Here is a 25,299-nt window from a genome sequence, read left to right on the forward strand (position 1 = left end):
GTGTCTCTCCTGACTTTTCAATGATCCATGCCGTAATTTTGTTTTTTTCTGTTAAAATCCATGACGCAACGTAATTTTTCCAACTTAAGATATGTAAAATAATGGACTCAACGTTTGCATAATTAATTATTTCATAAAATAACTTTCAACATTGGCTTCTTTCCACTTGATATTTTATGGGCTTATTTAAAAGCTAATTATTATTTTTTTCAGACAGTACAGAAAAAAACATAAAAAAAAAAAATAATATAATTTACATTATACGCTTTCCTAAAGTTATGATTGGTTCCATTCCTCGTTCAAACTCGAGTTCAGACAGTAATCAATCATAATGAAATATTATAAACTAATAAGTGTATGCAAAATAAACAATTAAAAAAAGGTGATTTTGCTTTTTGAAAGTGAAATCACCATCAAGTGCCCTATGCTACTCTGAACCTTCCTCAACAGTCAACAGAATGATTCTACTTCTTCGTTGTATCTTTTTGTCGCACTTGATTAATTACCAACCAACAAAATTGTCTACTCAAACTCGCAAGAGCCGGTAAAGTAGAGATTTCAATATGGATTGTAATCAGCTATGTTCATATAATGATATCGATTAATTATTTTGTTTTATTAAAATAGTTTATGCGGACAAGTTAAACTAAACTGACTAACCGAAAACTCTATATGATACAAAATGAATTTGTATAAATGGTGGACCTAACGTGTTGCAAGCAGATCAATTTGTATAATAGTATAATATATGTTATGGTCTCACAAAGCTACACGCGGCATGTCTTGGGCTTATGTTGTGTGATATGAACACCAATAATATAAGATGAAACCATGGCTAAAGCATGCAACAGATAAGTATGATGAACCTTATGGGACAGGTACTTATTAAACATGAGAAACTATTATTTGCAAGATTACATCACAGCTTATGACACTTAAATAGATTGTTTTTTCATCTAAGTCGTTAAGAAAGTAAATATCACATATACTTTAAGCAGGCTGTGCAATTACAGATTAACAAAATTATGTATTTAAGTTAATTATATACTCTTTTGAGTGTTTTTTTTTTTTTGTCTACTTTAAGCATGTGCGCACCAAACCAACAACCTGCAATCACATAATAACACGTGGGTAAAAAATAGCTTTCATTACTAAAGCCAATCTGATCTTTGTCCAAACACAGACCATCACACTCTATCATCTCCCACAGAACTCAGCACAAGTCTTTGAGATCATCTTTCTCTATCCCCGATGGAATCAGAAACCCTAACCGCCGTGGCGACCGTACCGAACCATGAAGAGACCAAGATAGAATCAACAGAGTTTGAGAAGAATCAGGAGCGGTACCAAGCCCTAATCTCCACGTTTCCTCACGAGAAAGGCTGGAGAGAGAAAGAGCCCCTGATCGAGTATGGTGGTTACTGGTGGCTACAGCCTCTCCTCGAAGGTTGTATTCACGCTCAAGAGTTCTTTCAAGCGCGACCAAGTGACTTCCTAGTCTGTAGCTACCCAAAGACAGGTACCACTTGGCTCAAAGCCTTAACTTTCGCCATCGCCAACCGATCCCACTTCGACGATTCCTCAAACCCTCTCCTGAAACGTAACCCTCACGAGTTTGTTCCTTACATTGAGATCGACTTCCCTTTGTTCCCTGACGTAGATGTCCTCAAGGACAAAGGAAACACTCTTTTTTCGACTCATGTCCCATACGAGTTGTTACCTGAGTCGGTTGTGAAATCGGGTTGCAAGATGGTTTACATCTGGAAAGAGCCAAAGGACACTTTCATCTCCATGTGGACTTTCATTCACAAGGAAAGAACAGATCTTGGACCTGTCAGCAATCTTGAGGAGTCTTTTGACATGTACTGTCGTGGTCTGTGTGCGTACGGTCCTTACCTTGATCATGTCCTGGCGTATTGGAAAGCTTACCAACAACATCCAGATCGGATTTTGTTCCTCAACTACGAGACTATGAGAGCTGATCCTTTGCCGTACGTGAAGACTCTGGCTGAGTTTATGGGGTATGGATTCACTGCTGAGGAAGAGGAGAAAGGTGTTGTTGAGAAAGTGGTGAGTCTTTGCAGCTTCGAGACATTGAAGAATCTTGAAGCTAACAAAGGAGAGAAAGACAGAGAAGATCGTCCTGCTGTTTATGCGAATAGCGCGTATTTCAGGAAAGGAAAGGTGGGAGATTGGACTAATTATCTTAGTCCAGAGATGGCAGCTCGTATCGATGGCATAATGGAAGATAAATTTAAGGGCACCGGTTTGCTTGAGCATGGTAAGTGACTGGTTATTGTTGATTCCTAACAATGACTGATCCTTACATGCTTTGTTCACAGCAGAAGTTTTCTTTTGAGTCTATAATGCAATAAGTTATGTATTGAGAGAATAAACGTTTGTTATGCTGTTTATCATCATTGTAGAGTCAGCTGTAACCGGAGCCAAATTGTATTTGGATTTCAAAAATTGCCTTCTTTCTATCTATTTTTCTCCGTGATCATACAAATGGAATCTGGTTTTTGCATGCCAACTTAAGTATTTAGAATCATATATTGAAGGATCTTTCTCTTGTTATTAAAAAGATGATACAAACAACAATGAAAACACATAACCAAACAGAGCAAAACAGAGCATCCTCTGTTCCGCTGCACCAAAATAACAAAAGGACTAGAAGAAAATCAAAGGTAACACATTCAGCTATCATGTTGAAGTAAGCCAGTATCTTTGAACTTCTCCTCAACCAAACCATCGATACGAGCAGCCATCTCCGGAGTAAGATAGTTCGCCCAATCTCCAACCTTTCCTTTCCTAAAATACGCGCTATTCGCATAAACAGCAGGACGATCCTCTCTTTCTTTATCTCCTTTGTTAGCTTCAAGATTCTTCAACGTCTCAAAGCTGCAAAGACTCACCACTTTCTCAGCAACACCTTTCTCCTCTTCTTCAGCAGTGAAGCCATAACCCATGAACTCAGCCAACCTCTTCACAAACGGCAAAGGATTAGCTTTCATGGTCTCATACCTAAGGAACAAAATCCTATCCGGGTTCTCTTGGTAAGCTTTCCAGTAACCTAAAACATGATCCAGGTAAGGACCGTACACAGATAAACCTTTACAAAACATATCAAAGCTCTCGTCAAGACTCGCTAATTGACCTTCTTGTGACTTCTCCTTGTGTAAGAAAGTCCACATGGAGATGAAAGTGTCTTTTGGGTCTCTCCATATGTAAACCATTTTGCAACCCGAGTTCACAATGGAATCGGGTAACGACCCGTTAGGGATATGGGTAGAGAAAAGCGGGTTCTTTCTGTCCTGAAGAACATCAACGGTTGGGTAAAACGCGAAGTCGATCTCAACGTAAGGCACGAACTCGTGAGGGTTACGTTTGAGAAGCGGGTTTGTAGCGTCGTCGAAACGAGAACGGTTCACGATGGCGTAAGTTAAGGCTTTGAGCCAAGTCGTACCGGTTTTTGGGTAGCTACAGACGAGGAAATCAGTGGGTCGTGCTTCGAAATGGTCTTTAGCGTGAAAAAGACCTTCGAGGAGACATTCTTGCCACCAGTGCCCACCATATTGTGTTAAGATCTCATCGGGTCTCCAGCCTTTGCTCTTTGGAAGTGTAGCGATGAGAGCTTGGTACTTCTTCTGTGTTTTTTCGAACTCTGTGAGTTCAGCTTGGGATCCGTTCTGGGTCGTCTTTGATTCCATTGCATGCGGATGAGATCGAGTTATAGAACTAGAGAGAGGATAAATCGGGAAGCTTTGTTAAGTGTTGTAGAAGATGGACTGAGATTCTTGAGAGATGAGAAAAAGGGTTTTATAATAGAAGCTTGGGAGTTGGGAAGATTTAGGTAGGTGATAATGATGGCTCGATAAGGGTCAACATCAGTTGAATTAAAATTATAGGATTTAGTTGTTTATTAAAAAGTAATCTTGTAAATTAAAATTCCGTCTTGAGATGTTAAAATTGATTTTTGTTTTTATTGTTGCAAGTTATATGGTGGTAAACTTTATATTCACTAAAGTAGATTATATATAATTGTATGTACCAATGAAAGTCTTTAATAAAAATAAAAATATATAAAAAAGGTAAGCAAGTGTATAAATCTTTTTGCAATGAGAGAAAAGTGATTGTTGTTTTATTGGTACTAAGAGCATAACCCTTGGTAATACTCTCAAATTGGGGTCTCAAATAACATTTTAATATTAAAAAAATATTTAACATAAAATTTATTTGTTTTAAAAAAATTAACCAATCAAAAGATGACTTTCAATGAAAAAGAGGTTAGAGAGTGTCTGGGCAGAGACCCTGAATCTCTCTCTCTTCTCAACTTTTAATTATTTTTTGTTTTTTATTGTCTTGACACCCATCAAAAGATGACCATTGAGAATGCTCTAAAAAGATCACGTTTTAGAAATGGAAGTTAACAGGTAGAGATGTTTAGTTCTCTAGCTCCGTATTTGAGTTCGGAGCAGGTAGAGAAGAGAGGCTTGGTTGGTCTGGCTGCCTATCCCTTAAAACTATGTATCTTAAATCTAAATTTGATAATCCAAATCCAAAGTATTTTTGAACAAGTAAAATTTTTGTGGTATTTTTGGGAAAAAACTTAAAGTATGTTATTTTGAGAAATTTCTCTTTAGTTTTTGGGATTATTTAAATTTATGTTTAGTTTAATTTTATTTTTCTTTCTAAGTTTCAGGAAAGGATAAAAATTGAGAAAATAATGAACTTAAATGAATTTTTGATTAATTTTTAATAATGATATTATAGTTTTATTTAAAATTAGTTGTACATATAGTAAAATTATTACGTAAGAGATTAAAAAATATGTAATAAATATATTTAAGATATATATAATATCAGTTTTTCAAATATGAAATAATATTATTTTCCATTTTTCTTGACTAATTATGTTTTATTAATATTTAATTATTTTTAATACTAATTAAGATATTAATTTGATATAATGACATATTATTTTGTTATGAAAATACGTATTAGGAATGAATGATAGAATTAAATCTATGATATAATCTACAATTAAATTGTGTAGTAAGATAGAGAACATGAAATTCTCTTCTTCTTCTTTTTTTGCGCAGGCATGAACTCTAAATCCAACTTTTTTTAATAACCATTACCAAAATAAAATATAAAATTAATATTTAGAATACTACTTAAAATTTAACATAGATTCTTTTTACCAATCCCAATCGTAACCTATTTAGAGAGTAAATTAGAAACAAAAATATTAACCGTAAATATGAATATTTAAACACAAATTTTAAAAAGGATCTTCTACGACGATTCACATTTCTCTAATCTCTATGACTCAAGATATGTTGCAAGAAAAACGGAAAAATGCGATCAATTATATGGAGGCCACGACCCATATATATATATTTAATTCATTTAAATAATTTTATATTTATTTAATAGTAATTTAATATATGTTTATCAAGTGTGATTTAAAAAGAAAAGTCGTTATACAAATTTTTAATATCTTACTTGCTTACTTTAGATTTTATATGGATCTAAAAATACTTAGAACACATAATGATTTAGAATTCTACAACAAAGATGAACTTTTCTCTTGTCAATTTTGATTTTTTTGGTTAGTCCGATTAGGCATCTAATTTAATATAAATTTTAGTATTATTAAACATATGAAATGATTAAATGAGAAATCTACATCCAGTGATAAAATAAAAATAATAAGGTTCTTAATTTAATACCTTATTGCACTTGAAAACTAAAGCATTTTTGTTAAGAATAGCTATTAGTTCACTTAATTACATATTTACAACTCAAAACGGGTGGCCGTTAAAAATTATTATCATTATTAAATAATCATCAGCACAACCTTTCTTATTCATCTCTTCATTTGTTTGGTCGATTATGTACATATTTTACCCAACTTGGTTGGTATTAAGCACTTAGGGAAAAAATACTATGGAAATTAGGTTCTTTGATTGTTGGTTAGGAATATATATATTATAAAGTAATCACGAATGTTCATTTTTTTAGTTTGATATTTCTATGTACCAAGAAAATGTGGAGCTAAGTAAAATAGTTAGAATAAAAAGTCTAAGAGTCGCTTGTGACCAAAGTTCGGAGATGCCATACAGGACGACGACTCAGTCTATCGTGTCACACGACTTTCCGTCGATGAAGTTAACTGAAGAAAAGAAAATGTCACTTTAGCATTTTTTTTTAGTATTCATGATTAACTAACATAATTTAGAAATGAAATCTTAGTCATTTGAATTTTTACATATCATACTCGCGGTACAACTATTATTTCGATGTGGTGACAAAAAGAGTTAAAAAAAAAACGTCACTAATTAAAGACATCTCACATGAAAATCAACAAACCAAGACAAATCCAGAGATATAAAGTTGCATAATTTATGATAGTCTATGAAACCCTAGGTACTTAGACCCTAGGGAATGCCATGCACACGAGAGTGTTCTTCATCTCCAAAGAGAGCTTCAAGGTCTCGCTCAAATCCACTTCCCCACATGAGACCCATTTGAAGCTTCCTAGCAGCTGAGCTAGCCATAGCTCCACGGTGGCTAAACCCATCGATTTGCCGGGGCAGACCCTACGTCCAGCACCGAAGGGCGCGAGCCGCAGATCTGACCCCATGATGGGGAAGTTAGCACTTTCTTTCACACCAAGAAACCTCTCTGGTTTATACTCATGAGCTTTCGGCCAGACCTTTTCATCGTGGGTTATAGCCCACATGTTAACCATCGCGGTGGTTCCAGCGGGGATAAAGTGGGTCCCGATCTGAGTGTCGTGAATAGAGAGACGAGCCCATGAGAGGAGAGGACCTGGTGGGTGCATCCTTAGGGTTTCCTTGACAATGGCACGAATGTATGGAAGCTTGGACAGGTCTGAGTCAGAGACTTGACGACCCGAATCACCTATGATAGCATCTATCTCGGCCTGCGCCTTGGCTTGAATGTCAGGGTGAAGAACCATCCTCGCAAGGATCCATTCCAATAGAATCGCTACCGTGTCTGTTCCTCTAAAAATCATTTCCTATACAAAAAAAAAGTACAAAAACAAATGTTAGATTATGTTAACTACTCCTTAACCCAAAGCTGTATATGCATATATATATACTCGTATTCATACCCAAAGGACGGCGATCATATCGGAATCAGAAAGCTTGTTGTTGCCGTGAATGCCAAGTAAGACATCGACAAAGTCATCATCATAAGTGCTCTCTTCTTGATTATCACGAAGAGACCTCTTTGATTTGTGGTCGTTGATTATCTTACCAACGAACACATTCACTTTACAGACCAAACTACGGCATCTTCTCCTCACACCTTGTAAATCCAACCATCTCATTCCAGGGAAATGATCACTCCAGTTGAAGATTCCGAGAAGCTCATAGCCTTCGGACACCAAATGCTCCAACTCATTGCTCTCTTTTGAGTAGACAAAACCGTCGTTGAAGTTGTATGTTTTACCGAAAACGCTAGACATCACGTTGTTGAGTGATCCAAAATGCAGAATTTTTTTTATCTGCACTTCTCCATAAGTTTCCATTGCGTTCTTGATCTCTCTGACCATGTTTTGCCCAATTTTTTGGCGGGATTCGCCTAAACCGGAGATTCTCTTGGGGCTGAAGAGATTCTCCTCAGTTCTCTCCAGTAATCACCGAAGGGAGCAAACCCCATGGCTCTATGAAAGAGCAGCTCGTAAGCCGACTCTTTCACGGGTCGGTCTGCGAAAACAGAGCTATTCAGAAGCTCTTTCGCGGTCTCCGGCTCGCTGGTTATCACAAACCGGGTCGACCCGACGGAAAACGCCATGAGAGCTTTTGCTTTGCAAGTGTCAGCAATATCGGCGAGGATTCTCTGTGTCAATGCATTGTTGATGAAAGCCAAGAGGAGGCCAATGATGGGGAGACCAGACGGGCCGGGAATAGCGGCCGGTCCGGTTTTTGAGTAAGGTCGGGTATGGAAACGAACTTTGTAGAGTGCCCAAGCAAAGCCACCTGGAGTCAACCAGAAAACGAAAAGGGAGATGAAGAGGAAAACGCTGAGGCAAAGCTCGAGACTCAGAAATGGAGAAGGTCCAGATCGAGAAACGAAGGAAAGGAATGTATCAATAGCCATTTTCTTGAAGAAGAAATTAGGGTTTTTCTTAAGCAGTTAAGCTAGTGAGTCAAAGAGAAGAAACTGTTTGATGATGATACGGCAGAGTGAGACTGTGTCTTTTATAATGGTCGAATATAACTAGGGTTAGATCGATTAATAATTAATTAATTATATTTTATTTAGTAAAGTTCCAGTCAGGCATACTTTAACTAACCATGGTTAAAACTTAAGTAAGACTCATTGGAAAGATACAATACAACTTGCACCGCTTATTTTTTCCTTTGAAATTGATGGAGTTGTTGCCCTTTCGTTGCATGGTTTATACATGTTTGATGTTTCGACTTGTCATGCAAATTTGATCCATTATTGTACCTACATCTTTTTTATTTTATAAGTGTACCTATAATTTTTTTTCATTAGAATACTCGATAACAATGGTTAGAACATACTCCCTCCGTTTATTTTTACTTGTCGTTCTAGATTTAATTTGTTTCATATTACTTGTAGTTTTGTATTTACGATGCAACTTTATGAATCAAATTTTCAGTTTTACCTCTAACTTTTAGCTTATTAATTATTTCTATCAAATGAACTAGTGTATTAACGAAGGGTAAAACAGAAATTTTAAATGTTTTCTTAATATATGTGATCACCTAGAACGACAAGTAATATAAAATGGAGGGTGTAATAGTTTTGGTCAAGTTTATTACAAATAGATACTTTGGTTATTCTTTCATAATTTAATATTCTTTATTGTTTGTACTAATTCCTACCTGCCAGTCGATAAAATCTTACAGATACCAATAACTATGTCGGATGAAATATCAAAATATATTTTCAGTTTTTGTTTGTTAAAAGTAACACTATCAATGATCGATTTTAAAAGTAACACAAATTAGCACAAACCACTATATAACCTACATTGAATTGGTTGTTGTCCAATGTTATCAAGAACTACTAATGATAAATCTTTTCTTTTTGATAAAGCATGTAAGAAAATATTTGATAAAACTATATGTCGCGAATTTGTAGAAAAAACATTTTCTTTTGCGTAATGAAAGTCGGTTACCCATGACATCGTGAAAAGGGAAAATGTCTATAAACATAAAGTAAAAAATAATTTGTAGGAAGCTATATGATAATTGATAGTTTTGTAATGTCATGTGGTCGGTTAAATTTTATAAAGAGGTTTTGACTGCAATGTGAATGAGTTATATAGGGTTGGCAACCTAGTTGGACTTGGAAAAAAAGTGAAAACTATAGGTGAACAGGCTATAAATCTAAAACTATTTTCATATCTTGATGTACATAGTAGTATCATATATATGTCGGTGTGTTCCGAGTTCCGACCATCTCATAAATCTATGAAAAAATGTATCTTAGCCATATATATAGCTCACTAATTAGATTCCGCGTGTGTATACTATGTAAAATTGTTGAATAATACTAATATATATAGATCTTAGTTAAATAAAGACCTATAAATATGAACGTATGGACGTTATTTCAACCTAGATATTCCATTGGGGAATCCACCGAAATTAATAATGAATGAAATCGTTAACCAACAAGATGGATTTGCTTCCCTTTGACCCAACAAAAAAGTCACTGTTTCCTCATTGTCTTTTAAAAACGCACATGAGTCGACAGTGTCGGTCCTTCCATGCAAACTTATTGTATATTTTAATACTAACTTGTAAACCCGGGGGATGGAGATCGGTCCTTGGACTAATTTGTATATGTGTTGGACAGGATAAAAATGTTAAAACGAGTATATATATTTTCTTAGGTCCGTTATATTGTTCATTTTGATTAATTAAGGGTTGTGTAATACTATTGTATCTTTATAGCCTTATAGGAATATAAATATCAGTTTAGACGTTGATGAGCTAAAAATCAACTAATTATTGATGAGATATTATTCTAGCCTCGGATATCATACAGTCCGGCTTCAGTCAGGGTATGGTGTGGATCCATATGAAAAAATTGGATGGTTTATCATAGTTACTAAAAACTACTAGTCTACTATTTCGGTTTTTACATTAAGTATGTTTTATCGATGGTGTTAATCTGATGATGCACAACATTGTTTTCATGAAATGCATAGCTAAGGGTTATTGAGTCAAAATACTGGCCACTAAAACATTTATTATAGGCTTAATTAAATCATATTATTCATATAATATTAGCTTGTTTGGATGATAAATATTGATATACTGTATACATAATCATCAATTACGTCACGAAACATAGTAATATGGTGGCCATGGGTGATGCAGGGTATCGACCAAACATAGCATCTGACCTCAATAACCACAAAATTGTCTCCCTTACAACATTGATACCACACACACAGAGAGTAATGTGACACATATGCCATGCAAAAATTGAAGAACGCTCCCATGTATGTATGTATATCCGATCCGTATATGTGTGTGTGTGTGGGTAAGGTCATAGGTTGTCTTAACTGTAGAGACAATTAAAGCTGGCTTTGTGGTATGCTTAAGGAGAAAGCAAATGTCACACACAGCTCACAAGTCACAAGTCTTGTGGAGTCCTTTAAAATTTTAATACTAACAGAAAACCGTTGTTTTAGATACGTTGACCAAGTCAAAGATGTTCTTTGACCAACTGTCGCTCCTTTGCTCGGCTTCAGTCTTTAGTCCACATTATCCATAGTCTTTAGTCCACGTAGCATTAATATATATACTTATTGTATTAAATTGTTCTCTAACAAGGTCGTTATTGCTAATTTAGCTATTCTACTGATATGATACTTAATTATATACTTCTAACTAATCCAACAAAAAAATATTAAATGTTGATTATAAATGCATTATTGTTTATGATTTACAATTTTCTAAAATTCTAAACTAATACTCCCTCCGTTCTAGTTTAACTATCGTTTAAGGTTTTTGCACACAAATTAAGAAAACTATTAAATTTTATGTTTTGCCCTTCATTAATATATTTTATAATTTTTTCATTGGTTGAAACTTTAAAACAATAAGGATAAGATTGTAATATTCATCAAACATCTGTATTGAAAATCTAAAACGACAACTAATATGAAACAAAAATTAAATCCTAGAACGACAACTAATTAGAACGGAGGGAGTAGTAGTAGTATTCAATTGTTTCTCTTGAAGTTTCTAATTCATCATCAATAGCTCCAATTCATAAAATATGGCCGGCGGTAAAAAAGAAAAAGCTCCAATTCATTAAAATGAAATATGTCAAAAATAATATACACACTAATATAACAATGTTGTCAAAAAAAAAAAAATCAAACAACAAAGTATAATAACAAAAAAAAAAAAAATTTAAAAACCTTTTCCTTTCTTTTGATATATTAATCTTTCTTATGACATGTTCTTCTATAAATTAAAATATTACGAGTTTAATCAAGCTAAGTAATAAATAATACGAATGATTAATTATGAAGAAACGACTATTCTGTTTCGTGTAAGCAATTTAACCAAGCTGTGAAGAGGGAATGTTTACCCTATAATGTTTAAAATGTAGCCTTTAATTTTGTGAGGCCGTAGGCCAAAGTTTCTTTTATTGTCATTGAGGCACGGCTCTGCCTACTATTTCTATAAGCATGAGAACATGAGAAGGTTGTTACAATCTGTTGCGCTCCTCTCGTCTTTTTACTTCGTTGTCTATATCTGCACGTGCCTCCTCATTGATTGTATGCATTTTGGTGCTTATCACTTTGGTAGATGTCTTCTGCCTCCACAAGATGCAGTACAAGAAGTGAGTGAATTTATTCAGTAATTTCCGTCAGGAGTATGCATTGTCCTTTGAATAATCAAGCCACGAAATCGGATTCAAAAGCTCATCCTGAGACTCATATCGATTCAGAGCAGCTCGTATTAAAGTGAGGGAGCGAGAATCCAGTAAGAGAGGTCTGTCGATTTCAATCTACAGTAAGAGCTAAACCTTTGTGCCAAGCAGATCCTAATCAACTACGCAAGTGACCCTATAAAAGACTTCATGTTTACCACATCTTCCTTTGTTGTTAGATGGCTAGACGGCTTCATAAGCTTCCAAAGTCCAGCGGGATGTCGGCTCTTCACTCGGACATGCTCTTTTCTCTTGCCAAAGATTCTTTCGCACTCAGGGTATGGCTTCACGTATAAATTATAGAATCTCTTCATGCTTGGTTTTATCAAACCTTTCAATCCAATATCACAACCAAGCCCACCTTTCAGTTTCAAGTAATCAATGACATTGTACCGTGGAACGATCTGCTTCTGAAGATTAACCCCTAGATACTCTGGTACATCAGCTAAGCAATTGATATGAAACCCCATTCGGTTAGTTAAAAACTCAATCTTCTTCTCTATCTCCTCTATCTCATATAAGATCACCCTCGGCTCTTTCCACACAACCTTGAATGCGTCTCTATGAATCAACCCGTATTTGCATAAACAATCAACTCTGAGTTTCACTTCAAACCCAGCACGAAATGCACCCTCGCTGAGAATACTAACTCTGATCACTTCCCGGCATTTCAATGTGTTGATCAACTCCAAACACCGAGGAAGCTCTCCTAACTCCAAACCAAGAACTCTCGGTTCTCTAGCAATCTCTTTCTTTACATCATCTTTACTAAACCCCATCTTCATGAACTCATCAAGCAATGGCTTAAGTCTAGTCTCAGTACCAACCCCTAAAACCTCAGGAAAAACGTGAAAGAACCTCTCAATGTTATCTCGAGCAATGTCGATTCCAACTAAAAACTCAATCTTTCTAAGAATCTCAACCTCACTCACTAAAGTAACACCAGGGAATGAAGTTAAAATCCTACTCACAGTACTATCACAAAACCCTAAACCCTTCAAAACCTTTATACACTCATAAAACTTATCTGGACCAATCCCAATTCTACTGGAATGTTCAAGAACGCTCTTAATCGCCGAAGACGTGACTCCGTGATTACCGCAACCGGAGATAGGAACTCTCCATTTCCTTAAGAACTCTGATCGGAGAACATTAGGGCAATCGCAGATCAAGGAAACGAGTGATTTCTGAGGGAGTTTTAACGATAACAAGATACCGAGAGAGGTTTCGGTTTCTGTTAAATCCGAATTCAATAGGTGATTGTTTCTTGAGAGGAAGTGTTGGAGAGAAGAAGGTGGGAAGCCATACCTCTGAAGGAGATTCGCGAGCAAGATTCGTTTCCTGTAGTGCGATTGGTTGGTAGGTGGGAGAATTTGCGAAGATAGTGATCGATGATTCTGGTTGAATATGGTTATTGGGTAGCCACGGAGATTGATTAAGGAGGTTTTAAGCGTTGTAGCCATTTTTTTAATTCGGCTTTGAAGGTTTGAACTTTTTCACTGGACGGAGGAGGAGGAGGAAGAAGACGATGTTGTGTAAGATTATTATAATTATACTTATGCCCTCAAAGTTTCTCCATATTCTTAAAAGCCACCCACTATTTATTTTCATTTTTTTGTGGTCCAATTGAGTGGTTTAATGAGTAGTAGTATTTGCAATTTTGTAAATTTACAATTTCCCTAAACCGGAGGGAATCTTTTGTTTTTTTTTTACCTTTAAATGAAAGTTGTTTCTGTTTCTGTTTATTTGCCATCAATTTTATATTGCACTTTTGACCTTTAAAAACACACACATACTTGATGACAATTTCATAAATCAGAAGTTTCATGCGTTTTGCGCCATTTGGTACAAATTTGAAATTAAAAGATAGAAAAATGTATGCTATATTCTCTCGCAGGGTCGTCTTCGTTGGCTCTTCTTCTCATCTAACCAAACTGGTGACGCAGCAGCCGAACCGGAGTCGCCGTTTCTTGAGTCATCTTCTTCCTTCTGGTCTATCTTCTTCTTCTTCTTCGGCTACCCGATTTGTTCCTCCTCTTCTACCCCGACCAAAGAAAGTTCATGGGTTCTTCGCCAGTACGTTGGGAAACACCAATCTAAAGCAAAAAATCGGAAAATGTATGCGATTTTCTCTCGCAGATAGGGGAAAATGTATGCGATTTTCTCTCGCAGGGTCGTCGTCGTTAGCTCTTCTTCGCATCTAACCAAACTGGTGACGAAGCAGCCGAACCAGAGTCGCAATTTCTTGAGTCATTTTCTTCCTTCTGGTCTCTCTTCTTCTTCTTCTTCTTCTTCTTCTTCTTCTTCTTCGGCTACCCGATTTGTTCCTTCTCTTCTACCCCGACCAAAGAAAGTTCATGGGTTCTTCGCCAGCACGTTGGGAAACACTCATCTAAAGCAAAAATTCGGAAATGTTTTGGGATCTAGAGTTCGGTTCTTCAGTTCTGAGCTTCCTAGTGTTGGATTTGAGTCTAAGGGTTTTACTGGGTTTCAAAAGCGTGGATGGTATTGTCTCTTTTCGTCTCACTCTTCGTGATTTTAATGGGGTTTCGAAGTAAAGTTTGAATCTTTCTTAAAAAAAAACGATTTTTGTTTTCTCCTGTCTTTAAGATCCTCAGGTTTGATTTAGGGTTATGCAGATATTATGTGATTATGTAGTTTTTATTTTTTTCTGGTCAATTATGCTTTGGCTCTTCCAAGAAAAAGAAATGTCAGGATTCAGAAAAGATGATGAGAAATTAATAGGGCTTCACTAGCTTTTTTGCCATTTCCGTGTAGTTCTTGATTTGAGCAGCTCAAAGCTCTTTTGATGCTTTTCTCTTCATAGATAGACCTAGCAGCAGCTCGACACTGTTTAGACTTTAGACCTTCTCCTTTATAAAATTGTTCTCCAGATAAAAAGAAAGTAACACTTTCTTTATTCATTGGTTTTTTAAAATTTTGAATTTTCTTCTGGCAGGAAGTCTTGGTTTAATGGAGCTAATGGTGTGGTTTTCGGGTTGATAATAGCTAATGCTGCTGTATTTACTATGTGGCGGGTTTCAGGCAAGGACAAGAAGAACAGAGAGTGGATGATGAAAAACTTTATGGTCTGACCTCAAAGTTCATATCTTCTTTTATTTTAATATAAATCTTAACTAACTTTTGTCTTTGGATTTGGTGGATCTTTAGTATGATTTTTAAGTTTTTAACCATGATATTTGGGCAGTTATCAAAGTACAGTTTTTTTACTGGACGCATACACACGCTGGTCACTTCGGGTTTTACTAATGTTGGAACCACTCAAATCCTCTTGAACATGATTGGACTTTGCTACTTCGGAACCAGAGTATGGCTTTTTAAGTTTTTTACTTGTTTCCATTGAAAAATATTTCTATATATATATATATATTCTGTTTTCGTAAATGAGATGAGAAATGCTTTCACTTGCTTCCTATCAACTTGCTACTTACACTTAATATGGCTCATGTGATTTAAATTAACTGTTTATCTTTACATCGACCCCCATTTGTTCTTAGATTGCAAGAACCTTGGGAGGGCGCTACCTTTTGAAGCTGTACTTTGCTGGAACACTTGGTAGCTCTGTTTTCTTCTTGAGTATTCATGCTCTCTCTGTTACGTCACTCAAGGTAATTAAGATCAACAAGCATAGTTTTCTCATTTTCATAATCATGCTTGGTTCACAGATTAAGTAGTTTTCCAATTCATTTGAAGTACATGTTATTATATGTGTTGCGTGGAATTGTGGGGTTTAGACGAAATGCTTTACCTTCGTTAATTGTGGGGTCAATCAATCATACAGGGCAAAGGAGTAGTCCCTAGGCCCCCTACAGATCGAGTAAAAGTCCCCATTGTGCATCAGGTATGTTTTTTTTTTCTAACTCAACCAGTTAAATGATTTTGTAAAAGCATGAACACACGTTCATCTTTGGATTGTCAAACTCTTTCCATTTTTTTTGTACAGGGTGCTGATGGACCTGTGTGTGCCATCACGCTTCTCGATATGTTCATCTACCCAAAAGTTACTACATACTTTGGGTTGGTGATCCGTGTGCCTGTATTGGTGGTAAGGACTCTCTACATACTCGACATAATGAGTGAAACTCTTCTTAAATCATCTAAAAACTCTCACTTTCTAATCTTCAGGGAATCTTATTTTTAGGAATCGACATGATGAAGATGCTAGAGGTGTGTGTGTATGATTAGAGAACCTATTCCACATTTTACTATGCATCTTACTAAAACCAGACCAACATTTTTGGAAATGCAGGGGAAACAGAACAAGGTCTCCTCAAGTTCGAGTCAGTTGGGTGGAGTTGTAGTTGCAGTCATGGCGTGGGCACGGTTAAGGAAAGGTCGATTCTGCTAATGATTGATTATGTTACTTTCTCCATCAAACCTTGGACTTGATGCAAAAGAATCATTTGACCTGATCATTGATTATTCCATGGTTATGTTAAACTTTGTAACAATGAGCTTATTTTTATCGTTTGGGCTGCACATTTTAGAAACTTTGGCGTTGAGTGGTAGACTTTTGGAGTGTGTTGTAAAAGAACCAAAAATACAAAATCAGAACAGCTGAACTAATTTGCACCCATGACCTTTTCCAAAGTAACTTAAGAGTAAAGACGCCAAAACTGAACCAAAGAACAAGTGATTAGAGAACATCAAAAATCGATATCCTCCAAAAAAAAAATATACTAACAATCACAAAAGCTATATACTTTAACAATTCCATTATCGTTTATGGTTAAATATAATTTACTATGTCATTATTATACAAAATGAACATGTGTGTTAATCTACTAATCTATGGTTTTGTAGTTGGTGAGATTTTTCCGAATGTAGTATCAATTTTTTACCAATTGCAATGCATGAACTTTATATATTTGTCTCACGAGGTTTAATGCATATTTTCAAGTTATTGTTTTTTATATAACAAAATTCTAAACGGGAATATGAAACCTTACAGAAAAAAGTTGTTAAATTTATAGTTTACTAATATCTAGTGACGTCACTTTCATTACACTAAAAAAGGTGACGTTTTTAACATACAGAACTCATGACAGATTGTTCATGCATTGCAATTGGTTAAAAATTTGATACATTCCGAGAAAAAGAGTTGAAAAAAATGCATGCGATGTTCTCTCGCAGGGTCGTCGTCGTTGGTTCTTCTTCGCAGCTGACCAAACTGGTGAAGAAGCAGCCGAGCCAGAGTCGCCGCCATTTCCTGAGCCATCTTCTTCCTTCTTGCCTCAGCTCATCTTCTTCTTCTTCGATCACTCGTCGCTTTGTTCCTTCTCTATCGCGATCGGAGAAAGTTCATGACTTCTTCGCAGGCACGTTCGGAAACACCAATCTAAAGCAAAGAATCGGAAACGTTTTGGAATCTAGAGTTGGGTTCTTTAGTTCTGAGCTTCCTAGTGTTGGATTCGAGTCTAAGGGTTTTACTGGGTTCCAAAAGCGTGGATGGTATTGTTTCTTTTTCGTCTCCCTTTTTGTGATCTTGAATCGGTTTCATAGTAAAGTTCGAACCTTTCTAAAGAAAAGTTCTGAAATTTCTTAGTTCCCTTGCTCTATGATCCTCAGGCTTTATACTGTATCTCTATTTGCTTCTCGTTAGCTACGTAATCTACACTTTTTTTCTGAGATAAATTTGTCTTGAGGATGAAATTTCTGGTTTTGATTTAGGGTTTAGACAGAGCTTAATTGGTAAATCATCGACCTTTTTACACAACTCTCATTAGCTTTTTTGGTCAAAATGTGCTTTGGCTCTTCCTAGACAAGGACATGAATGAGAATTTAGATGAGAAGATGAGAAATTAGTAGGCTTTATTTGCTTTTTCCCATTTCTGTCTAGTTCTTGTCTTCTTGATTTGATCAGCTTAACGCTCATTTGACGCTTCTCTCCCTTTATAGAAAGACTAGCAGGTCGACACTGGTCAGGCCTTCTCCTTATATCATTGTTCTCCAGATATAGAAATGACATCACATATCTTAAGATTCTTCACCTGCTCCATTTGATGTTGGTTTTGTGGATACTAAACAATACAATACAATACAAAAGAAAACGTTATATTGGGTTTACTTGTGTTTTCCTCTGGCAGGAAGTCTTGGTTTAATGGAGCTAATGGTGTAGTTCTTGGGTTGATAATAGCGAATGCTGCTGTGTTTACAATGTGGTGGGTTTCAGGCGAGGACAGAGAGTGGATGGCTAAAAATTTTGTGGTACTAACTCAGAACTTTTTTTTCATCTCTTATTTACTGCTTAATTAACTCTTGTCTTGGATTTGGTTGATCTTTGATATCATTAACCTTGATATTTGGGCAGCTATCAACGTACAGTTTTGCGTCTGGACGTGTACACACGCTCATAACTTCGGGCTTTAGTCATATTGGAACCAGTCATATCATCTTCAACATGGTTGGAATCTACTACTTCGGAACCAGAGTATTGACTCTTTCTTTTATCGTAAATAAGATGAGAAATGCATTCATTTGTTTCCTTTGAACTGGCCACTTACATTTGACTGGAGGACATATTCGAAATACTTATTCCTCTCATGTAACTTTAGGAAGAAACGTCCGATCTTTAGACAAATATTGAGTTGGTTCTTTTTGGAAAATTTGCTACCTATGTACACTACACGAAAACACGGCGTTTGGGACTACCGGAATCGTCTCAAATCAGTCGCTAAGTCGGTATGTGCGACAATTGAAGGACTGTTATATTTGGTCGCAAATATTTGGTCGCAAATTTTTTTGGTCGCAAACCAGTCCCTTATTTGCGACGCATTCGAGACAAGGATTGTGGTCGTTAATTAGCGACTACACACAGACCGAAACCTGCCGTCGTAATGAACGACTCTATAGTCACTCACTGGCACAGTCGTAATTGGCGACTACGGACAGACCGGAATATATCGTCGTAATTAACGACGGTATAGTGACTCGCCTTGGCAGTCGTAATAGACGACTTCTTTCAGACGACATGGTAGTCACAAATTAGCTACGTTTGGAAGACTGACTTAATACCACAGTAAACTTTAAAAATCTGAAATTTGGTCCTAAAGTAGTCGCTGTTTCGTCACAAGGTAGTCGCAAAGGAGTCAGAATTGTTTGTGACGGACTGAAGACTAATTTTGTTTAGTCCCAAAATCGTGACATATAAACAACGAATTTGGTACTTTGTTTGTGTTTATTTAAATTATAAATGGTCGCAAATCAGTGAAAATATACCTAGTAATTTGGGACAGTATACAATAAATTTTGAAAAAAAAACCTGAATTTAAATTAAAATCCTGATTTGAATGATCTTAACAAAAAACATACAAATCATTCTAGATCATATATTAGTCATAGTTTTAGTAGGCTAAGGATCTAGAAACACTACTACACAATCCAAAAAATAGTTATAGAGGCTTAAGAGAGATAGAATTAGTTTGTTAAGCATGAGAGGATGATACTGACAAAGGTGAAGTGGTTGGTGAAGTGGTTGGTGCAGTCGCAGGTGAAGTGGTTGGTGCAGTCGCAGTCGATGGTGAACTAGTTCCTGAAGTGGTTGTTGCAGGTTGGTTGACATTGGTCGCAGTGGCTGGAGTGATGTTGGTTGCTGCTGCTGCTGTGGTTAATGGCGCATTGGCTGGTGGTTGAGTAGACAAGAATTCTGCAAACCCCGGATCACTAGTCTTCAAGTAGGATACGAGCATCTCCAAGGTTGCAATGCGGTTTTGAGCGTCACGATGCTCCTGATCACGTCTAGCATCTTCTCTGGCACGTCGAGCATTTTCTTCATCTTGCTCAGCGAGCTTACGACGAGCAACCTGGAGTTGTTCTTGAATCTCTAACAGCGAATCTGGACTAGAGCTTGGATAAGTAGCCTTTCTTTTCCCTTTGGTGATTATCTCCGAGAGACTTCCAAGTCCAAAGGGGGTTCCCTTGGCATTCGTTACAGTACACTAAGACAAAAGAAGAGATGATCATTGACAAAACAAACATAACAAACAGAAATATCACACAAACCCAGATAGAAATATAATATCAACCCAGATAATCAACATCGAGTATTCTCAAGCATCAATCAAAAGTATATCAATATCAAGGATTCTTAAGCATCAATCAAAATCAGATACTTAGCTTAGCAAAATAAGACAATTATCATAGGCACAACAAATACAATTGTACTGGAAATTACCTTTAAGAAAATGTCATCTTTTTCTTGAATGGGGAGGACGGTTGCATGAGGAGAATCTGGCGAGGAGTGGTCTGTAACATCAGACTCCATTTGAGACATTACCTCCTCTATGTTCTTCTCATATGTCTCCACAACTTGTTTGGCCTTCTGATCAACAAAACTTCCATCTGCCTTTGTATGTGTTGCGACAAACACCTCTCCAAGCGAGACAGGACGTCCCAACTTTTCTTCCTACAATGGATAGAAAGAATGTTAATTGTGGATACTAAACTATTTAAATGAAATAATTAGAGTTAGTTTAGAGCATTTACCAACTCTTGTTGAATTCGCAAGTAAGATTTCTGGCCGGATAGATGTTTGTGGATTCCAAGACCGTCACGATCAGAATTACGGGCTTGGGATGCATTAGAGCTCTTCTCCTTAGCTTCGGGTGTGTCCCAATGCTCCCACATTTGTAACCAAAGTGTAGGATTGATCCAAATCGGTGGCTCATCATATGTCTTTGCTTGACTTACAATTCCTTTCATTCTGTTTTTCGCTATCTTCACAAATCCTTCTCGCACAAGCTCCGTAATCGCAACATCCCAATTGTATTTCCTCTACACAGTAAAAAAATGTAAAAGTAAGTGTCAAGTAAGTAAACAAAAGACAAACTCATTAACTTAGTTTAGTAAAAAAAGAAACTGTTTCTAAAAAGAAACTCATTACCGCAAAGGATCTAAAATATCTCTCCCGTATGTGTAATGGCGTAACCTTCCAGCTGAAGTATGGACCATCGAACTTTCTCCTTAAAATCCCAGAAATAACACGAGATAGCTTTCCTTTGTCTCGTCCAAACCTGTTACATAAATATGAGAGTGTTAAGTTATAAAATATAAGCGAATGGATCACAACACAATAATCAAATTGGACATGTAACTAAACTTCACAACACAATACAACACAACACAACAAACTTTGAAAACAATTTAGAAACTTTGAAAACAACTAAGAAAAGTTACAAAACTTTGAAAACAATAAGAAACTGAACCAAACAATAATCTACTTATTTTATCTAAACTACACAACACACAAAGCGTTTTTCAAATGGGAGCAATGCGATAATCAAATTATAAAATAAAAGAAAAAAATATTTTACCAAATGATAAAATGATAATCAAATGATAAATATTTTACTTATTTATCGTAAGAAATAATCAAATGATAAAATAAAAGAAAAAAATATTTTACCATATGCTTTGAGTGTCGGGGATGGGATGCGGACTCAATATCGGGAGATGTTGTCGACCAGGAAGTGCAAGCAACTCATCCAGTTGCTGTTGGAAGTCTTGATTCTGAGCCGGTGGTGGATGCTCTTGACCGTCCTGATTCGGAGGCGGCGGCGGTTGGAATCCTAGATTCGGAGGAGCTGGCGGTTGATACACCGGATTCTGAGGATTCGGTGGCAGAAACCCCAGATCCGGAAGCGGCGGTGGATAAGCCGGATGGTGAAGCGGTGGTTGATATCCACCGTTGTGAAGCGGCTGTTGGTATCCCGGATTCTGAGGAGCCACCTGTTGATACACCGGAACATGAGCATGCGGTGGTGGTGGCTGCTGCATCTGGGAGTGGAGCTGTTGTTGAAAGCCTGGTTGTTGTGGCTGAGGAGAAGCTTCTCGAGGATACTGGGGAAATGAAGCTTGCGTATACCGAGATGGAAGCGACGGTTGAGATTGTTGGGAGTGTGAAGAATTTTCGTTGTGAGAGGAAGGGTTAGAGGAGTGAGACGACGAAGCGACATCTCTACTTCGTCTCGCAACGCCGCCAGATCCACGACCACCACCGCCAGATCCACGACCACCACCGCCAGATCCACGACCACCACCGCCAGATCCACGACCACCACCAGATTTAGAACCACGACCACCACCGGATTTCATAGGAACAGAAGTCGGAGAAGAAGTCGGAGAAGAAGTCAGAGAAGAAAAAAGAAAATCAGAAGAAAACGAGAAGACAGAGAGAAAAGATAAAAGAGGGTTTCAGGAAAAAAGAGGGTTTCGTTATTTCCTAAGAGAACTAAGAGTGTTCAATTGATGATGGGGGGAATAATTAATCTGGGGGGAATAATTACCGCTAAAATTTTTCACTAAAATTTGGGGAAATTTAAATCCGTAAGAAAGTAGTAGTAATTTAAGACTACTTTGTGACTGTCGTAAACATTAAACAAAAATTACACTTAGTGACAAAACAGTCGCAAAACATGAGTTCAGTCACAATATAGTCTCAATTTGTGACGACTTTGTGACAAAACAATATTAGTCTAATTTTGTGTTAAGATTTTTTAACCAAAAACATATTAGACATGACCCTTTGATCATGTATACTCTCCTTTTAAGAGTTTAGTTTTGATAAAATATCAAACATAACAATTTTTATATGTTTTTGTAAATATATACAACCATCACTACTCTAACTTAATTAAAACACATGTAACCCTAATACATGTGCTGGAGGATATAAACATAATTGTCTAATTTGGTGTTTTATTTATGTGATTATAGAAATTTAGTTAAAATTAGATGTCACATATAAGTAAAAATGTATAAGTTGACATTATTTGTACTCAAATTTGTAAAATTCTAAAATTAATGTGAGATACTCGCTAAACCGTTGTACTTTAAGACTCTATTGCGACTGAAATAAACAGATGCACAATCACTTTAGTGACAAAACAGTCGCAAAACATGAGTTCAGTCACAATATAGTCTCAATTTGTGACGACTTTGTGACAAAACAATATTAGTCTAATTTTGTGTTAAGATTTTTTAACCAAAAACATATTAGACATGACCCTTTGATCATGTATACTCTCCTTTTAAGAGTTTAGTTTTGATAAAATATCAAACATAACAATTTTTATATGTTTTTGTAAATATATACAACCATCACTACTCTAACTTAATTAAAACACATGTAACCCTAATACATGTGCTGGAGGATATAAACATAATTGTCTAATTTGGTGTTTTATTTATGTGATTATAGAAATTTAGTTAAAATTAGATGTCACATATAAGTAAAAATGTATAAGTTGACATTATTTGTACTCAAATTTGTAAAATTCTAAAATTAATGTGAGATACTCGCTAAACCGTTGTACTTTAAGACTCTATTGCGACTGAAATAAACAGATGCACAATCACTTTAGTGACAAAACAGTCGCAAAACATGAGTTCAGTCACAATATAGTCTCAATTTGTGACGACTTTGTGACAAAACAATATTAGTCTAATTTTGTGTTAAGATTTTTTAACCAAAAACATATTAGACATGACCCTTTGATCATGTATACTCTCCTTTTAAGAGTTTAGTTTTGATAAAATATCAAACATAACAATTTTTATATGTTTTTGTAAATATATACAACCATCACTACTCTAACTTAATTAAAACACATGTAACTGACTGATTTGTGACTATAAAATTCAAAAGCAAAAGAATAGTGGCAAAAACGTCGTGATTTGAAGACAGTTTTGCGACTAACTTTACTGACTTAATCTTCAGTTTATGGTTTGTCATAAATTGCGATTATTTTGCGACGAGCTATTTTTTCACGATAAAATGTCCCAAAGTAGTCGCAGAATAGCAACGAGCTAGCGACTACAATTAGTAGTCGTAAATTTGCGACGCTTTTACGTCAACTGTATTCGTCATCGTTAGTCCGTCGCAAAAGTGTCACACAGTAGTCACAAAAGTTTGCGACTATAAATTCAGTCACAACAAGTAGTCCCAAACGCCGTGTTTTCGTGTAGTGGTATCTTTATCTCTTAAACCCCGTTGTTCTTAGATTGCAAGAACCTTGGGGCCGTTCTACCTTTTGAAGCTGTACTTTGCTGGAGCACTTGGTGGCTCCATTTTCTTCTTGAGTCCTCATGCTATCTTGGCTACACTCAAGGTATATAAAGAGGACCAGCATAGTTTCCTTAATTTCAAATCATGCAATAGGTCCACAGATTAGTAGTTTTTCCATTGATCCTTTTTCCAATTCATTTGAAGTACATGTTATATGTGATACACGGAGTTATGAGGTTTAGACAAAATGCCTTACCTCCGACATTGGTTGGTCAATCATGCAGGGTGAAGGAGTTGTCATTGAGGATCAATCAAACCTCCCCATTTCGCAGCTGGTGTGTTTTTTACTCATCTAGTTAAACGACTTTATCTGAGCATGAACAAACTGGAATCTTCAGTTGATATATAGAGAGTGAGACAAATGTCGGTGAGGTAAACTCTTTCGTATTTGGAACAGGGTGCTGAAGGACCTGTGTATGCCATCACGCTGCTCGATATGTTTCTCTACCCAAAAGTTACTACATACTTTGGGTTGATGCTCCGAGCGCCTGTAATGACTGTAAGTACTCTCTTCATACTAGTCATAATGAGTGAAACTCTTCTGAATCAACTAAAAGACCCTCACTCTTTAATCTTCAGGGAATTTTACACTTAGGACTCAACATGTTACCGATTCTGGAGGTGTGTAGTATTCTCATGAGAATCTAATCCACATTTGCTTTGAACAATATGACTATCTCTTAACTAGACCAACTTTTCGGGAATGCAGGGGGAACTTAACAGTATCGCATCAAGCTCGGGTCAGATGGGAGGAGTTGTGGTTGCAGCCATGGCGTGGGCTAGGATAAGGAAAGGCCGATTCTGATACTGATTGGTTATTTACTTTCTTCATTGAACCAATTTACCTCATCATCATACTAGTTATGTTAAAAATTTGTTAGTACCATGTTTATCGTTTGATGGGCTGGACATATTGGAAACTTTGGTGCTGAGTGGTAGACTTTTTGGAGTGTGTTGTAAATTGAAAACCAAGAGATCAGTTTGATGGGTTTGGTAATTTTGGTTACAACGTAAGCGACTTTTATTTCTTCTCGTCAATACTTGGAACTTTATAATTGCGGATTCTCTCAAGGTTATAGTCTTGACATTTATTTCAAGTCTCATCACCGAAGATATTGTATTCATTTGACGTCAATCACAAAGATTACACAGAACAAAACAATGAATTCTCTATTCCTCTAAAACTGACACACCTAAAGCCTATTTTAAAAACCATTTGATGATTAGAGCAGTTGATAATTTCTATT

The 25,299-nt window shown here is 36.3% G+C and overlaps 4 protein-coding genes and 3 pseudogenes across 11 annotated transcripts; 3 read left to right on the plus strand and 4 right to left on the minus strand.

Annotated features, from left to right (window-relative positions):
* The first annotated feature begins 1,116 nt into the window (after nt 1-1,116).
* Nucleotides 1,117-2,487, plus strand: LOC104713043 (cytosolic sulfotransferase 18 pseudogene; annotated as a pseudogene). The gene has a single exon (XR_015565033.1). The product of XR_015565033.1 is annotated as a cytosolic sulfotransferase 18 pseudogene (transcript).
* A 66-nt stretch (nt 2,488-2,553) lies between these two features.
* LOC104713044 (cytosolic sulfotransferase 16) lies at nt 2,554-3,829 on the minus strand. The gene has a single exon (XM_010430076.3). It carries the CDS (start codon nt 3,708-3,710, stop codon nt 2,697-2,699), a length of 1,014 nt encoding a protein of 337 aa, XP_010428378.1. The 5' UTR covers nt 3,711-3,829; the 3' UTR covers nt 2,554-2,696.
* Nucleotides 3,830-6,326: 2,497 nt separating this feature from the next.
* On the minus strand, nt 6,327-8,175 carry LOC104713045 (cytochrome P450 78A5-like; annotated as a pseudogene).
* A 3,357-nt stretch (nt 8,176-11,532) lies between these two features.
* On the minus strand, nt 11,533-13,479 carry LOC104713046 (transcription termination factor MTERF15, mitochondrial pseudogene; annotated as a pseudogene). The gene has a single exon (XR_015565398.1). The product of XR_015565398.1 is annotated as a transcription termination factor MTERF15, mitochondrial pseudogene (transcript).
* Nucleotides 13,480-13,862: 383 nt separating this feature from the next.
* On the plus strand, nt 13,863-16,469 carry LOC104713048 (rhomboid-like protein 16, chloroplastic). Its single transcript, XM_010430080.2, has 8 exons — nt 13,863-14,472; nt 14,927-15,056; nt 15,176-15,295; nt 15,486-15,596; nt 15,770-15,829; nt 15,932-16,033; nt 16,114-16,155; nt 16,238-16,469. The coding sequence occupies exons 1-8, from the start codon at nt 14,117-14,119 to the stop codon at nt 16,334-16,336; spliced, it is 1,020 nt and encodes a 339-aa protein (XP_010428382.1). The 5' UTR covers nt 13,863-14,116; the 3' UTR covers nt 16,337-16,469.
* A 629-nt stretch (nt 16,470-17,098) lies between these two features.
* Nucleotides 17,099-24,857, plus strand: LOC104713049 (rhomboid-like protein 16, chloroplastic). Of its 6 annotated transcripts, none has more exons than XM_010430081.1 (8): nt 17,099-17,439; nt 18,075-18,195; nt 18,299-18,418; nt 23,988-24,095; nt 24,277-24,327; nt 24,450-24,551; nt 24,632-24,673; nt 24,762-24,857. In XM_010430081.1, the coding sequence occupies exons 1-8, from the start codon at nt 17,099-17,101 to the stop codon at nt 24,855-24,857; spliced, it is 981 nt and encodes a 326-aa protein (XP_010428383.1). The 6 variants fall into 6 exon arrangements, with proteins under 6 accessions (XP_010428383.1, XP_010428384.1, XP_010428385.1 ...); XM_010430082.1 differs by having other exon boundaries at nt 18,075-18,180; XM_010430083.1 differs by having other exon boundaries at nt 18,075-18,180; nt 24,450-24,542.
* On the minus strand, nt 19,235-22,149 carry LOC147939192 (uncharacterized). Its single transcript, XM_087464342.1, has 5 exons — nt 21,392-22,149; nt 20,870-20,999; nt 20,473-20,760; nt 20,162-20,392; nt 19,235-19,925 (listed from the first exon to the last, which is right to left on the minus strand). The coding sequence occupies exons 1-5, from the start codon at nt 22,078-22,080 to the stop codon at nt 19,413-19,415; spliced, it is 1,851 nt and encodes a 616-aa protein (XP_087320468.1). The 5' UTR covers nt 22,081-22,149; the 3' UTR covers nt 19,235-19,412.
* Nucleotides 24,858-25,299: the final 442 nt, after the last annotated feature.

This window comes from Camelina sativa, chromosome 9, assembly GCF_030686135.1.
Source record: "Camelina sativa cultivar CO46 ecotype springtype chromosome 9, ASM3068613v1".
Lineage (NCBI taxonomy): Eukaryota > Viridiplantae > Streptophyta > Magnoliopsida > Brassicales > Brassicaceae > Camelina > Camelina sativa.

What these genes read in the sequence shown, in the direction of transcription:
- LOC104713044 (XM_010430076.3), bottom strand. Translation starts at nt 3,710, where the DNA reads ATGGAATCAAAGACGACCCAGAACGGATCCCAAGCTGAACTCACAGAG.
- LOC104713048 (XM_010430080.2), top strand. Translation starts at nt 14,117, where the DNA reads ATGTATGCGATTTTCTCTCGCAGGGTCGTCGTCGTTAGCTCTTCTTCG. An exon ending in TTTGCTACTTCGGAACCAGA is followed by an intron (nt 15,296 to 15,485) that starts GTATGGCTTTTT and finishes ATTTGTTCTTAG; the next exon opens with ATTGCAAGAACCTTGGGAGG. An exon ending in ACATGATGAAGATGCTAGAG is followed by an intron (nt 16,156 to 16,237) that starts GTGTGTGTGTAT and finishes TTGGAAATGCAG; the next exon opens with GGGAAACAGAACAAGGTCTC.
- LOC104713049 (XM_010430081.1), top strand. Translation starts at nt 17,099, where the DNA reads ATGCATGCGATGTTCTCTCGCAGGGTCGTCGTCGTTGGTTCTTCTTCG. An exon ending in CTATCTTGGCTACACTCAAG is followed by an intron (nt 24,096 to 24,276) that starts GTATATAAAGAG and finishes TCAATCATGCAG; the next exon opens with GGTGAAGGAGTTGTCATTGA. An exon ending in TCCGAGCGCCTGTAATGACT is followed by an intron (nt 24,552 to 24,631) that starts GTAAGTACTCTC and finishes TTTAATCTTCAG; the next exon opens with GGAATTTTACACTTAGGACT.
- LOC147939192 (XM_087464342.1), bottom strand. Translation starts at nt 22,080, where the DNA reads ATGAAATCCGGTGGTGGTCGTGGTTCTAAATCTGGTGGTGGTCGTGGA. An exon ending in CCCGACACTCAAAGCATATG is followed by an intron (nt 21,000 to 21,391) that starts GTAAAATATTTT and finishes TTTATGTAACAG; the next exon opens with GTTTGGACGAGACAAAGGAA. An exon ending in AAGATGACATTTTCTTAAAG is followed by an intron (nt 19,926 to 20,161) that starts GTAATTTCCAGT and finishes CTTTTGTCTTAG; the next exon opens with TGTACTGTAACGAATGCCAA.